This window comes from Schistocerca gregaria, chromosome 3 (genome assembly GCF_023897955.1).
Source record: "Schistocerca gregaria isolate iqSchGreg1 chromosome 3, iqSchGreg1.2, whole genome shotgun sequence".
Taxonomy (NCBI): domain Eukaryota; kingdom Metazoa; phylum Arthropoda; class Insecta; order Orthoptera; family Acrididae; genus Schistocerca; species Schistocerca gregaria.
In genome coordinates, this window is record NC_064922.1 from 193,302,893 (window position 1) to 193,318,468 (window position 15,576).

The following is a 15,576-nucleotide window of genomic DNA, read 5'->3' on the forward strand; positions in this document are numbered from 1 at the left end:
ATGTTCAGTCTAACAAAGTATTATGGTGATTTTAGATGGATATTATACAGATCTAGCAGCTTCATAGGTCAAGGATGTAATCTATTCAGGTGCCAAAATGTTGTACAGAGTGTCTTAACAAAAAAACAGATTGCATAAAAATGAGTGCATTTGAGATAATAAGACCTTGTCTAACAAATTTATAGTGAAACATGGAGAGGATAAAGGTAATTCATTGTATAGCTGAGGTGTTGATTGGTTGACATGCACATACACAAGATTGAAATTTGTCGCTGGGCATTTGGGCAGTGTCGTCCTTCAGAGCTACTCGAAAAAAATACTGATACATATGCCTGTTTATTTTGTCCATTTATGTACCCAGTCATTACAAGAAAGAACAAGACTTTGATTTTATTAAGGAAGTATGTCTTTAATTAGCTGTAAATGCTGTGTTCACAGGTGTTTACTTGCCACTTCTTTGGGATCCCAGTTTCTGTATACGTTCGCCAATAGCCCTTGGATACACCAGGGGCCACTTCTCAGCACTTGTACCTGTGGAACAGTACAGTCCGCTGGGAGCTGGTGCCGGAGCCAATAACCTCAGGGCAGATGAAGTTACCTTCTTGCCTCTCACAGATCGTGACCGGAAACTCCTTCCTGTTCATTTTCTCACACAAACAGAGGTTTGTTAAGTTCCAAGTTTGGATATTATTGTTTTGTGTTTAGTGCTGTTATTGTTTTCAAGTTGAAAGATCTTCTCAACTATGAGGGTTGCCCAGAAAGTAATGCACCCTTTTTTTTCTTTCTCAGCCGAAAACACTACTACGAATCTGAAATGTTACATATGTATTATTTGAAGTCTCATGAATGAGCGCGCCAAGTTTCTGTCACTTCCAACAGATATGGTGGCTGCAGCACAGTTTCAAAATGCTGTCTGTAGATGATGTACATTACAAGCAACATGCCATCATTGAATTTCTCATTGCAGAGAAAGAAAATGTGAGGAATATTCACAAACACTTGGGCAAAGTTTATGGAGCATCTGCTGTTGACAGAATTACAGTTAGTCGCTGGGCATGGAGGGTGAGGTCATCAGAAGATGGTTTGGCACAGCTCCATGATTTACAGCAGTCAGGGAGAGCATCCATGGCTGTCACACCCAACAGCCCTAACCTAGCCCTTTTGGACTTCCACTTGTTTGGGCCATCAAAGGGTGCCATTCATGGAAGACATTTTGAGGACAAGGGGGAGATGATTCACACGTTGAAACACTGACTTCGCGCAAGGCTTGGTACATGCAGGGCATATGTGCACTTGTTTTGTGCTGGTGGAAGGCCATAGAATGGGATGGAGATTACGTGGAAAAATAGAGTGCGTAGATAAAACACCATACGCTCATGTGTTTAATTCTAAGTATGTTCAATAAAGAATACTTGAAGAGAAAAAATGCAGTGCATTACTTTCTCGACAACTCTTATAGAAAGTTCATTTCATTTCTCTATATGAAGGCTGAAGGATTGGGAAAAGAAAGAAGGGATGGTCCATTGTGATAGAGTACAAATGATGCCAGATGGATCACCCATGTTACAAAGGGGAAAAAATGAGATAAGGATTTAATACCTTAAGAATTAAGCTGTTGGAGACTGAGCACAAGCTCGATTGGGGAGTAAAGTTGTGCGAGGCCTTGTCAAAAGAATCTTCCTGCGATATGCTATAGAAACTGTAGGAGTGCTAAATCTTGGTGGCCAAGTAGGGATTTGAAACACTCTTCTCCAGGAGGTGACTTCAGTATCTTAACAGTTATGCCACTTTAGTCTCCGTTGTTACGGGGAACACTTAGCTGTACTACGAAGCTTATGAAGGACCAAATGCAGAATTAAAAATATATTTGAGTAATGGAGTACCTCAGTGTAGAAAAAGTAACATGTAATTGCAGCAGCTCTGCGATTTATTGTGTGCTTTTAAGGTCACTGTAAATTTAAGTCACCTGTACTTCCTTTTAGTCAAAACTCCTGTTTCATTTGAAGCACCTATATTACTTTAATAGATCAAATTATGAATGATAAACAGAAAATACAGAATACCTTTAGTGTTTGAATGGACAGTCATTTTGCATGTTGAAGGAGAAGTACCAGGGCAGTTTATGCCTATGTCACATCAACAATTTAACAATACCTGTTTTGTTCACTGAAACCTTATTCTGCTTAGTGTTTTCTTCATTGCTGCCAGTTAATTTGGAAAGTGATCCTCTACCTATAGATGGACAGGAAAAAAATCACTGTACCTTATGGACAATTTTGTTGTTATTTTTTGCAGATGTCATTGTTATTCACTGCTGACTTGTTTCTCCTTTTGGTTGTTTATTTTTTCCTATTTAACCATTTCTCAATGTTGAAAATGAAAGTGTACCTATTGTTTACATTATATGTATTACACCGTTTCCCATTAGATCACATTTATTTACGTTACACTGTAGAAAATAAATTGTATACTTGAGAATTAAAGAAAAAATAGTAATTTAATACAAGTAGGTTTTCCGATAAGTACTGCAAACTGTTTTTAAAAGTAACAATATTGTCATTATTTCTAAGTATTGTTGGAGAGATTATGCCACTGTTCTGTTGACTAGTTTCTTTTAGTTAGAAAATAGCCTCTCACTGTGTACATTAGAACACTGGATCCAAATAGCCTTGAGTACCACAATAGCAGATAGCTGATTATTGACTCCTGTGGCCTGCAGACAGCTCTGTCAACATTCTCTGGTTACTTGGACATTTCCTCTAGAGTAGGTGCATTACTGACAATGGAAACTCCCATCACAACATGCTCAGATTTAGTGGTAAGATAGTCCATTGAATAGTCTGTCAAAAAGTGGTGAACACTGATCAAACATGAAAATGGGAAGATGCTGTGCTGGACCGAAAAAAAAAGAAGCAAAATAAAAATAGTGAATCATCCGACCTCAAGATGTGCAATATTGAGCATAGTTGCAGAGCTGTTGTGTCATGGTCACAGTCTTGGACTATGAAGGGGGAGATCTGTGTTTGAATCACCCTCAGGCTCCCCCCCCCCCCCCATGCACACACAAAATTATGAGCTGTCCGTCTGGTCATTTACGTGCCTGTTTATTGTGTTCAAATTTGTCTGTCATGGTATAATGTCCATTTGCAACAGCACAATATAAGGAAGGGATCTCCAGACTTCCATACCTACAATTTGTTCCAAACAAGTCTCTCACATTGTGACTCTTGCGTTCTGCTTTGTAAGTTTTGACTCTTGAATTCCTCTCTTGTATCATCATTCACACCCATTTATTTGTTGTTTTCTCTTCTGTGAGTAGTCTACACAGCATCTTGCCTGCTCTCACTATTCCTCACATTTACTTGCAACGGTAATATATTCTTATCACACAACTCATATTCTATAACCAGTATATAGTATGACAATTGCCTAAACTATAGGAGGAGAATAGACATGTCAGTAACCGGACAAATAGTTTTAGTGATAGGGGGGAGGGAGGAATATGGCATGAGGGAGTTTTGAACACGGATCTTCCCCTTCACAGTCAGAGACTATGACCGCTTGGCTATGATGCCAATGTCTGGCAACATCACTCGATGTTGCACATTTTAAGTTCGGACCATTCACAGTTTCTGTTGTGCTTCTTTTATCACAGTTCAGCACACTTTCTTCCTGTTTCCATGCTGCACCTGTGTTCAGTTTTTGACGGGTTATCCACTGGGCCATCTTACCACTAAATCTAGACTGCATGAGCCTTGCAATATGTATTTTAATGGGGTTTAAGTTTATTGTCCTTGGATTAAAATGTGCCTCTAAGGCTTTGAAGACTAATTTGTTTGGCTCTGTGGCCATGAGCATTGACAACGTAGGATAAAGGATACAACCTGCTGCACCTCAATTCCTCCTTAACTATGCGTAAAGCACTTTCCTGCCCTTCTATCTTTTTCAAAATGTTATTTGTTTCATCACCAAAAATTCTTTTGTCCATAGTGTTTGAAACATTTTTGAGCCATTTTAACTTTGAACAAAGTGGTATATTTTGAAATGTCTAAGAAGCCACTGGCATGTTCTTTAGCAAAACTTGTCTCCACCAGAGCTTAAATCACTTCATCTGTCAGCAAATTGCCATAATTCCTATCTGCAGTAGATATCACCTGCATGTTATCACAGCAGAAGAATTCAATAACTCCTTCAAAATTTTCAGCCATTTTGCCAATAGTGTAATCACCCAGTAGTTTATTTCTTCATACCAGATTGCATACGAACTTCCTTTGCTAACCTGCGTGCTGTATCTCTGAGGGCTCTATTATTCACCTGTGTCAAGCTCTCAATGATCTGTATGCCCTCTTTTGTACTTGTCCGGACTGTACAAGAAAACCAATCACAGGGCCAGCAGATGAAGCATCCTTCTGGCTCAGCTATGTTATCAACACTGGGCAACACTTCATACCAGTTGCTATGGTGAAAGGAGCCAACCGTGCTGCCAGTTCTTGCTATCACCCTCCACCAACACATATGCAAAAAATCCACCTCTGTATTCCACTCGCCCTCAAGTGAGGACAAATTGTCATGTTGTGCATTGGAAGGCGCAGACACATTGGGATTTTCAGAGGATTCCGATAACACCAGTGTTGCAGCTTTCACTACTTGCGCCTCAATGTCATTGCAGTTCATAGCAGTAGCCTGGAGCCTGTCAACCATGTCCAACACAGCTTCTAGCTCTTTTTGCACAGTGGCCAGTCCTCTAGTGCCCACACAGACAACAAGGGCAGTCCTTACTCATTTCTTACTGTATAAGACCATCAGATAAAATACAAATCAAAGCAGTTGGGACTGAGGAAGAACAAACAGGCCATACATAATAAGAAATAAAATTGACTACAGTGCTACAAAGGTTAAGATGCACGCAAAATGTAAAAAATGGATATTCTAACAAGGAACCCCATAAGTGCAGTATCACAAAAGGCAAATTATGTTTATGGCATTCAGTGCCACATATATTGTCTACCATACAACCACAGTATGGCAACAGGAACAGCACTGGAGACATCCAGTGGTGAGAACAGCATGAGGCTACTGAGTGTAGTTGGACTGCTTAGTCGATGAGTAGCTGTCAATAATGCTACAGTTCTAATGGTGTCGATACAAAGCAGAGCAATGGCAACGATAAACAAGGTAAGCATTGTTTTACATCTATAACAGCAGTTGCCAGAGTTGACATTTTGTCAGAAAGGAACCCAAGGGATTTTGCAGAGTGAGAAGGAAGTGACAGATGAAGTATTTGCACTTCTGCATGATAAGTCAGTGGAATTCGTGTTATCGTATAAGCTCGACTGTTTGGAAAATTGACTTGAGGAGTATACATTATCTTTGTCGGACGGGGAGCCACAAATCCCATCTCCACTTAAATTTAGTTGAGGACAGACATGCAAGAAGCAGGTACTAAACATAAGTACGTAGATGGAAGTTGATCCACACCACAGTAAATAAATAAATAAAATAAACAGATTTCAAGTAGATCCACAACAATATGACCACGTAGTACATACGAAAAACTATGGATATTCAAGTGAGGACAAAGCATACTTGTTACAAAAACTGGTGTTTGCACATTTAAAGGATGCTTGATACAATTTAGAGGACGTGCATGATAGTGACCTACATTATGCACATCAAATTGCATGTGACATGGATTACAGTGATTTCAAGGGAAGCAGTGGATGGTTGCATAACTTCAAACAGTGCTATAGAATTGGAAGACGTAAGATAACAAAATTTCGAACAAAACGTGAACTTGATGATGCACAGCAAACTGTGGAATTGGCCTGAAAATTTGTGGGAGAGATAAACAAACTTATCCTGTCATTATAAAGGAATTGTTTTGAACTCTGACCAGTCAGGATTCGAAGAGGAAATGCATATGAAAGGAAACCTGGAGAATAGAAAGTTGTCAAGATCAACTAAGAACAAAGCCTTAATGCATCTGTATACAATTGTTCTGACTGTTAATCTCGATGGTAAATTGGCTGGAAAGTTATTTATTGTGCTGCAAGAAGTTGGAAGTGCTCTATCCCCTATGATTATTTCTCATATGCAAGTTTTCACAACGGCAGTAGGGAATATTTATGACACAGGAAGCAAAAGTAGGAAAATAGATGTAAGAGAACTAAAATCATAGTACGAGCACTGCTTTTGGGGAATAGCTGGACAAAATAACTTGCTTTTGCTTCATGCTTGATGTGCATATAAAAATCGTACTCCTTTAGAGCAAATGATCCCTCCTGTAAACGGTGACACTGCGATTCATACCGCCTAGAACCACTGAACAAATTCAGCGTCTGGATGTTTGTGTTTTTCCATGCCTGTAAAACATACTACTGCACTATCTGTAGCCACGCCATAAAGGATAGCCAATTTTATGATAAGCTCTGTGATGACATCACTTTTCATATGTTCTTCTCACCCTGTTACACCAATTTGATTCTATATGCATTCTCTGGGAGTCGATACCTAGCTGAACAACCTGCACGGTTTGTAACTTCCAAGGCGTTCACCTTTGATTTTGATGGTGCAAACCTTTGTGATCACTGTGGCGTACCAGTTTTCATTTGGTGTTCATGGTGCAAGTTAATGATTTGTTTTGAACATTTTTTGAATGTCGACGATGTCCATTTTATGAAGTGTATTACCTACATCCCATAGAAGGTTGATCTCTGCATCTTCCTGGCACTTATTTTCTGTTATCCCCCTGATGCACATCATCATGATTTCTCCCCCCGCCCCTCCCGAATATTGTTCCTCTCACAAATGTTAACACAACACTTTCAAGAGAGCTTTACTAAAGACTGAACGTGTGACCATGAATTTATGGGGATCCTTGTAAGCAGATTTTCAGTACTCCATTTCATGATGAACAGGCAGCTAGTGAAGTATGTGCAGACAGTATTTGTGGTACCATCCGCAACTCTTCTTTATGGAACCAACAGCTGCACATGTTCCTTGTGTATTGTATAGCTGTGAATAAGATTCCATTATTGCATAGGGAATGTCTTTTACAGTGTTCACCCTAAGAATGGCATAACCAATAAAAAGTAAATATTGCAACAAATGATGTGAATTTTGTTTCCAAAAAAGTTATATATAGATTGAAACACTCGTACTTATTAAAAAGCACAGTGCTACAAAAAGAATAGAAGAGGAGACAATATTGAAATAACTTATGTCTTTAAACATAATAATTTATTGCTCTTGTGTACTTAAATTTACATTTTGAGTCTCTTAGCAATGGGTAATGATAGACAGAGGTGCAAAATCAGTATTCTCTTGACACTTTTTCTTAATGTACATGCTTAACAGCTGCAAAGAATTAACACATGTATCTCAAGGCTTTCTTTTTATTGTTTTTGGTGGGTAAAGGTTTCTCTTGCATGGCAGGGAAATCTGATATGTCTGATGATAAATGTTTGTTTTAGAAGGTCTTCCTGTCTTTAATGAATACTGACTCATTAAATACTATCTGTGAAATTTGCATGGCCCCTTCTCTCTTTCATTCTGGTGCTAAAATGCACTGAACAATCAAACATCTAACCTTATCGTAGTTTTTTTGTACAATTCTCTCTTCAGAGTAATAGTATTGTATTAGTTGTTCATACAGTGTTGCAGAAAAAGGGCAATGCCAAATTTTCTTCTAAACGAAATAAACCTTTGTAGTCATGTTGCGAGGGGAATGTTCATAGCTATTCCCCATAAATGAGATGTAGACAGGGTCATTATTTATCACTACTGGTGTTCAAATGAAAATAGAAATGTGTAAATACAGAATGGTACAAGATTAACCTGGAGAGTGTTGAAATGGGAAAATGTAAAGACAATATAAATTTGAAGTGTTTAGGATTCACTGTTAACCTTGCTATGCTGGCCAGCAACATATAAGGAAATCCGATAAGTTAAATCACTGCAGAAAATATCACGGCAAATCTGCCTCTTAGTATCCTTTAAAAAGTTATGAAAAAATAGAAATTGTTAACTGACCTACCATTTATGAACAAATCGATAATACAAAAATAAGAAATCAAAATAGTAAACTAAACCCTTTGGGGATAATCGTAACATATAACCTCGGTGAAAATCCTGTGTACCACAATATATTAAACAAACTTACCAAAGCACAATATGTCACTAAGAACAGACATAGGAAAAAAGGCCTCATATCCAGGTGTACACCAATGTATAAAAGCAAAGCTTGCAATATTTAGTTTCGTTTGAATTTACCTTGTGCTGTAAACATGGTATTGCTTAGCCTGTAGTGCCTTATACTCACACTGAATCAGCATTTGTGCTGGCCTCTTGAGCCAAACAGTCTTTCACCCAACTCCCAGTATAGCTTTTAGGAAGCTCCATATGTCACTGTTCACTTAATTCACCTGAAGTGTGCTACACAGCACTTTTTTGTACATTATTGTCTTTTTATTTAAGAAAGGAATAATAAACGTTGTGATGTTGTCACATCCTCATCGTACTGCACGAGTGTGGTTTCAGAATCCTTTTCTTGATCTCTGTGTGTTAGCTTTTTTGTTTTGTGTTAGAGTATTTGTTTTAAAGTACTCTCCACATTCTTCTCGGGGAGGCTATGAGATGATTCAACCATCTCTGAGCATTCGTATCGGAGGACACTTCCACAAACCTTCCTTTCCCACAGTGTGTATCCAGCCCATGTATTTGCTTGGAACTATACCACAAACCAAAGGAAATAGTTGACCCCTCTGCCTTTCAGCATTTGTTTCACTTAGTTCTTTTTTAAATCATCTGTGTTGGTGGTGGAAAGGTTGATAATTGAATCAGCTATGCCTTCACACATACGACAGTCAGAAACTACACTCTTTACCAAGTGGGTGCAATATTTGTAAGGCAGATTTCTTGCTATCATTCAACCCCTCCTATACATTAGTACCTAAACATACAATAGCTTCTTGATATATGGCAATTTTATTGAATAGTTTGTATTGCGTAAATGAGTGCTACTTTCAGATCCTGGTTTCAACAGTGCACAACCTTTATTTTAATCTCCAAAGCACCAGGAGTACCATTGTGTTCCCTAAACCAAAAGTCGTTTCGGGATTTTGGAAAATGAACTTGTGGACCAAGTAGTTGAGCAGGCTACCAAGAGGGAAATTTTGCATATAAGCGCGCCTACCACCCACCATAAACACAGACCTTGCCATAGTGGGGTGGCTTGTGTGCCGCAGTGATACAGATAGTCGTCCTGTATGTACAAACATACACTATGTGATCAAAAGTATCTGGACACCCCAAAAACATATGTTTTCATATTTGGTGCATTGTGCTGCCACCTACTGTCAGGTACTCAATATCAATGACCTCAATAGTAATTAGACATCATGAGAGAGCAGGATGGAGCACTCTGTGGAACTCACTGAATTCGAACGAGGTCAGGTGATTGGGTGTCACTTGTGTCATATGTCTGTATGCGATATTTCCACACTCCCTAGGTCCATTGTTTCCAGTGTGACAGTGAAGTGGAAACATGAAGGGACGCATAACAGCACAAAAGCATACAGGCTGACCTTGTCTGTTGACTGACAGAGACTGCTCACATTTGAGGAGGGTCATAATGTGTAATAGGCAGACCTATATCCAGACCATCACACAGTAATTCCAAACTGCATCAGGACCCACTGCAAGTACTGTGAAAGTTAGGTGGGAGGTGAGAAAACCGGGATTTCATGGTCGAGCAGCTGCTCATAAGCCACACATCATGCCGGTAAATGCCAAATGATGCCTTGCTTGGTGTAAGGAGTGTAAACATCGGACGATTGCACTGTGGAAAAATGTTATGTGGAGTGACAAATCATGGTACACAATGTGGCGATCTGATGGCAGGTGGTGGTGTTATGGAGTGGTCATGTTTTTCATGGAGGGGCCTTGCACACCTTATTGTTTTCCATGGCACTATCACAGCACAGGCCTACATTGATGTTCTAAGCACCTTCTTGCTTCCTACTGTTGGAGGTCAATTCTGGGATGGCAATTGTAAATTTCAATATGATCGACCACTTGTTCATAATGCACAGCCTATGGTGTAGTGGTTACATGACAATAACATCGCTATAATGGACTGGCCTGCTCAGAGTCCTGACTTGAATCCTATGGAACACTTTTGGGATATTTTGGAATATCGAATTCATGCCAGGCCTCACCGATTGACATAGATACCTCTCCTCAGTGCAACACTCCGTAAAGAATGGGCTTCTGCTGTTACCGTATTTACTCTAATCTAAGCCACACTCGAATCTAAGCCGCACCTGAAAAATGAGACTTGAAATCAAGGAAAAAAGAATTTCCCGAATCTAAGCCACACCTGAAATTTGAGACTCAAAATTCAAGGGGAGGGAAAAGTTTATGGCCGCACCTCCAAATCGAAACAAAGTTGGTCTCTTGTAATATGAGACACAATTTAGGTCGAATGAATGACGACACAGCTACAGTAGTTTGTTTAAAGTCGTAAGGTTAGCAGTTAAGCTTTACCAGGTAGCCATTGCTATGCTTCAGGCGCTCTGTCCGTATTTATATGTGTACGCTTCCTTTTTCAGGTGCTTCGTCTCGTTTGAATTCATTGCTTATTTTTCTTTGATCTAATAAGTGCCGTCCTCTTTCTTATAGGTGTTTGCCTCACTCTAAGCTGAAAAGGCATCATTGTACTGTGTCATCTATTGTTTGTCGCATTCTGATGATAAGTGTTTACAAGCATGGCTTACTTTAGTGCACGCTGCCGCCGCTACAATCAAAAGAGAGAGAGGATCGTCTCATTAGCGAAACAATGGCAAGAGACTGCTATTTGTTGTTACTTACACTGCTGCTTTCTTTGATAATGATCAACAAGAACCAAATAATAGACTGCGTATGATAGATGATGATCTGAATGAGAGTATAGCGAAAAATTTTCTCAATTTTAAAATCTTTGCAGGCGCCTCTTTAGTACATTACATTCTGCACAGAAATTAGTCATCTTAGATTCAAAAATCTAGTCAATTGCCATGCTTCATTTCTGACTGTATCACTATTAGGCATAAAAATAATACGAATATAAACATGACATGATATGTATATTCTTCTGCGTTTGCTGTTGTCTCACTCTAGTTTTGTAGTTTATTAGGCAGACAGGATTTAAATGAGATAACAGCAAAAACGAAACAATACATGGCAAAATGTTTATATTCGTATTATTCTGACGGTGAAGAGAATACTGCATGTGATTCACAATTCATTACGGTTCCTGTTAGCAACCATCTCTTCTCACAGGTAGGAAAAAATTCAGAATGTAGAGTTGGCCATTTTGATTGACAAACATCCCAAACAGTCTTGCCAGTGGATTTTCATCTCTCTCTCTCTCTCTCTCTCTCTCTCTCTCTCTCTCTCTCTCTCTCTCTCTCTTTTTACTGGCGCAGAGATTTATCTCTGTGCCTGCAAAACATGCCTGTGTAGCGCTACATATATTCGACGGCAAAAGTTAGTTGTGGCGGCATCTACCAACATTTTTTCAGAACTTCCGCTTACTTTGCAGTTGATTCTAAGCTGCAGGCGGTTTTTTGGATTACAAAAACCGGAAAAACTTAGATTCGAGTAAATATGGTATTTTTCTTGGGGATCTGCAGCTGTGTTTTGTGACTAAATAATGATGGTTCTTCTCAAGTAAAATATTATGGACATAAAACAGTGCCCCGTTCAGATCTCTGGGTGGTGACTGCTCAGGAGGATACCACCATCATCATCATCATCATCATCATCATCAGGAAAAACAAAACTGGTATCACCAGATCAGTGTGTGGAATAATGTTGAACCCTTAATCGATAAGGTAATTAGAGAATTTAAACGGGTAAATTGGTAAGTTAACATTAGATACAGTGAGAATTAGTGAAGTTCGGTGGCAGCATGACGACGACTTCTAGTCAGTTGTCTGCAAGACTATAATTACGTAAGCAAATAGGGGTAATGCGGGAGTATATCTAATAAGAAAATAGGAATGCAGGTAACCTACTATGAACGAACAATACAGTGAAAACAGTATTATAGCCGAGATAGACGCAAAGCCAACACAATCACAGTGGTACAAGCTTAAATGCAAGCTAGCTTTGTAGATGTTCAAGAGATTTAAGTAATGTATATTGAGATAAAATAAATAATTTAAATAGTTAAGAAAGAAGAAAATTTATGATGGGAGGACCAGAATTTGATTATAAAAAAGGGAAAATAGGAGGAGGATGTGGACTGGAGAAAAATAATCAAACAGTAACATTCCTTGTACAATTTTGCACAGAGCATAAGTTAATCATCGCTGATACTTTGTTTAAGAATCGTAAAAGGATGTTGTGTATGTGGAAGAAATCTGGGGCACTACAAAGTTTCAGATTGATTTTATAATGGTAGGACAGGCATTTCGGAACCAGATTTTCAGGGTCAGATGTACAGACTAACCATAATTTTTGTTATGCACTGTAAATTAAACATGAAAATATGCAAAAAAGGAAGAATTAGGAAGTTAAGGAGATAGGATCTTCACAAGTTGAAAGAAGTAGAGGTTGTTGAAAGATTTAAACATGATTGACTGTAGCAGGGGAAAGGAATACAATATGTTATTTTAAGAGATGGAATACTGTAGGTGGCAGAAGACCAGACAGATAAAATAAGACCTAGTAGAAATTCTTGGCTATCATAGGAGATAATGAATTTAAATGATGGCAGGATAAAAAACTGAAAATGGAGGAATTTGTGAAAGGGAATACTGACATTAAAAACGAATGTTGGAAAGTGCGAAATGGCCGAGCAAGAATGGCTAGAGGACAAAGGAAAGTCTGTAGAAGCTTCTATAAGTAGGATAAAAATAGATTCTACCTGTAGGAAAATACGAAGAGAGATTTGGAGAAAAGAGGAGCAGCTGTATGGGAGCTCAGATGGAAAACCAGTTTTGCACAAAGGAAAAAAAAAAGGTGGAAGGAATATATAGAGTACTATAAAATGAAAATGAACTTTAAAATCAATATTATAGAAAGGGAGTAGGTGAGGTGGGATATATGGCACTACAAGAATAATTTGACAGAACAGTGAAAGGCTTAAGTGGAAACAAAGCCCCTTGAATAGACAACATTGTCAGAACTTTTGAAATTGAAGTGAGAGCTATTACTGAGTGACTATCCTGGAACCCAGAACCTGGTACAAGTTGCAGCATGCCTATCTAATGTCTTAGAGTGCCAACAAAAATTTGATTTTCAGTGTTTCACGCAATTCTTGACAGAATTTGAGAATTTAAAATTCTATCCTAATCTACTCGTCAGGAGGTATAATCTTACATTAAAAGTGTGATACAATAAGGCAAGAATTGCAGTGGTAAACTTTGTTTTTTGTCTTGAGACGGTGTAACTGACATGTACAGATCTTCATTCAGTATTTGAGAGTAAGAGTACTGACCAACTTCCAACAAACTTCACACATAATTTCAAATATATGTGAAATGATTTCTTACTGACACACCCCCACAAAATGATGAATCGAAGAAAGCTTATCACTTGCTACCTTTTCACCTTTTGTACAATATAACTTCAGTATGAGACATGACGTTTCAATTTATTACATCTTTACTACTGACTCTATTCACAAAAGTTTGCAGACAGTATCCACATACACAACTAAATGTACCTGCAAAATTGTTATTGTACAACACACAGTTCAGGAAACATGATGCCATAGACATTGAGATGCATGTTAAAATCTCCTTTTGCTTAAAATGGAGCACAAATCACCCAGGCTATATTCATCCAGAGTTTCATAGTGAAAGCACTTCACAGCTTTCAACAAACTTTAAATACAATTTCAAATATGTTGTAAACTTTGTCTCACTTACATGCTTAACATCAAACATTAAAAACATTAACTCATTTGTAAAGTAACCAGGTGTTTGAAGCTGTTTTATATGTGAGAATTTGATTCTTTAAAGAATCAGCAGTTTGATGATGGCAAAACTATTTCAACTGGTGTACATGACATATGACACAGGTGAAATACCTCCTGGCTTCAAGATGCAGACAAAATACCCTAAGGCTTCAAGAAGAATGTAATAATTCAAATTCTTAAACAAGCAAATGCTGACAGATTTGAATATTAGTGAACTCTAAGTTTAACAAGCAATAGTTGCAGAATACTGACATCAATTATTTGCAAAAGAAAGAAAAAGCTGGTAGAAGCCAACCTTGGGGAAGATAAGTTTGGATTACAGAGAAATTTAGGAGCATGTGAGGCAATACCAACCCTGTGAAAAGTCTAAGGCTGTGTCCTGTGTAAGCATCAGAAGTGATCAACAGTGAGCGACATCTAGACACCCCAACAACAAGGAGCAGCATCAGGTGAAAAACTCAGATGTCCTGCATGTGAGTGACCATCTCCCTCTACAAGGTGGCTACTTAGAGCCAACCAGTTGTTTCTATAAAATTGTGTCCCTAAACTATAGAATACTGTAGCTCGAGAGTAAAGCCACAAAATTAACTTTATTTAGGAAAATAAAGCGAAAAGGAATGCTGTGCATGAAACTTAAAAAGGGAGGAATCTTCATGCAGAATTTAATAATTTATATCGTCAACTGCAAAGATCACCAGATTCTTTGAATACACACGAATGAGCAGAGGAGCATTTGACTATCTCATAAATAAATTAAAGATGAATGTTTTTTCATGATCTATAACTTTTAATAGCTGATAAATGCGGAAGAATGGCTGTGTACCGTACATGCAAAAGAATGAGCATGGCACCCGAGAGCTAGCTGTGTTGTAATGGTAGCATCCTTTGTTTGCAATTGCAGTTGACAGAAGGACTGAGTTCAGTCCCGGCTACTTCTTATATTTTAACTGACTCAGCTACAATTATACGTATACTGTTTACACTGCATCAAAAGTATATTTTTAAGGTCTTGCTGAAGTACTTGATCTTTGCACACTTATCCCAGTATATCACAAGCATTAAATTCCTAATAAAATACAAAGAACAACCATGAAATTGTTGCGAACTTAATTGAAGACATGAAGGCTAACCCTCAGTGTTCCATTTTTTAGTGGGCACATTGTTCTCACTTAGGGGTGAGACCAATGTCAATTTTCATAGTTTCCGTACCCAGCAACAGATGACAACACTTATATCTAAGGTTTTACATTTGAAATTTGCACTGTTGTTCCACGCATGTCTTCAGTTCATCAGCAGTCAGTGTTAAGGCCAAGCGTTTCAGTTAATCTGAATAGTCTGTGTAAGTAAAGCATAAAAAAATCTTTTGAAAAGAAAGTCAAACATTTTGTGAAATGATTTGTCTAAAAGTATGAAACAAAAAAATTAGAGAAACATTTGATGCACCTCATTTTCTGTTCATGATTTCAAGCATCATTCAAAGGCACTGATATATTTATTTCTTTTGTTGTTGTTGTTGTTGTTGTTGTTGCGGTCTTCAGTCCTGAGACTGGTTTGATGCAGCTCTCCATGCTACTCTATCCTGTGCAAGCTTCTTCATCTCCCAGTACCTA

General features: G+C 38.2%; 1 protein-coding gene across 2 annotated transcripts in view; it reads left to right on the top strand.

Moving 5' to 3' along the window:
• LOC126356291 (ubiquitin thioesterase trabid) overlaps positions 1–15,576 on the top strand; it is a 105,779-nt gene that overhangs the window by 71,216 nt on the left and 18,987 nt on the right. For both annotated transcript variants that reach the window (XM_050007185.1, XM_050007184.1), the window contains exon 7: positions 439–662. In XM_050007185.1, the coding sequence (XP_049863142.1) occupies positions 439–662 (224 nt within the window). The remainder of the gene's footprint in view (positions 1–438; positions 663–15,576) is intronic.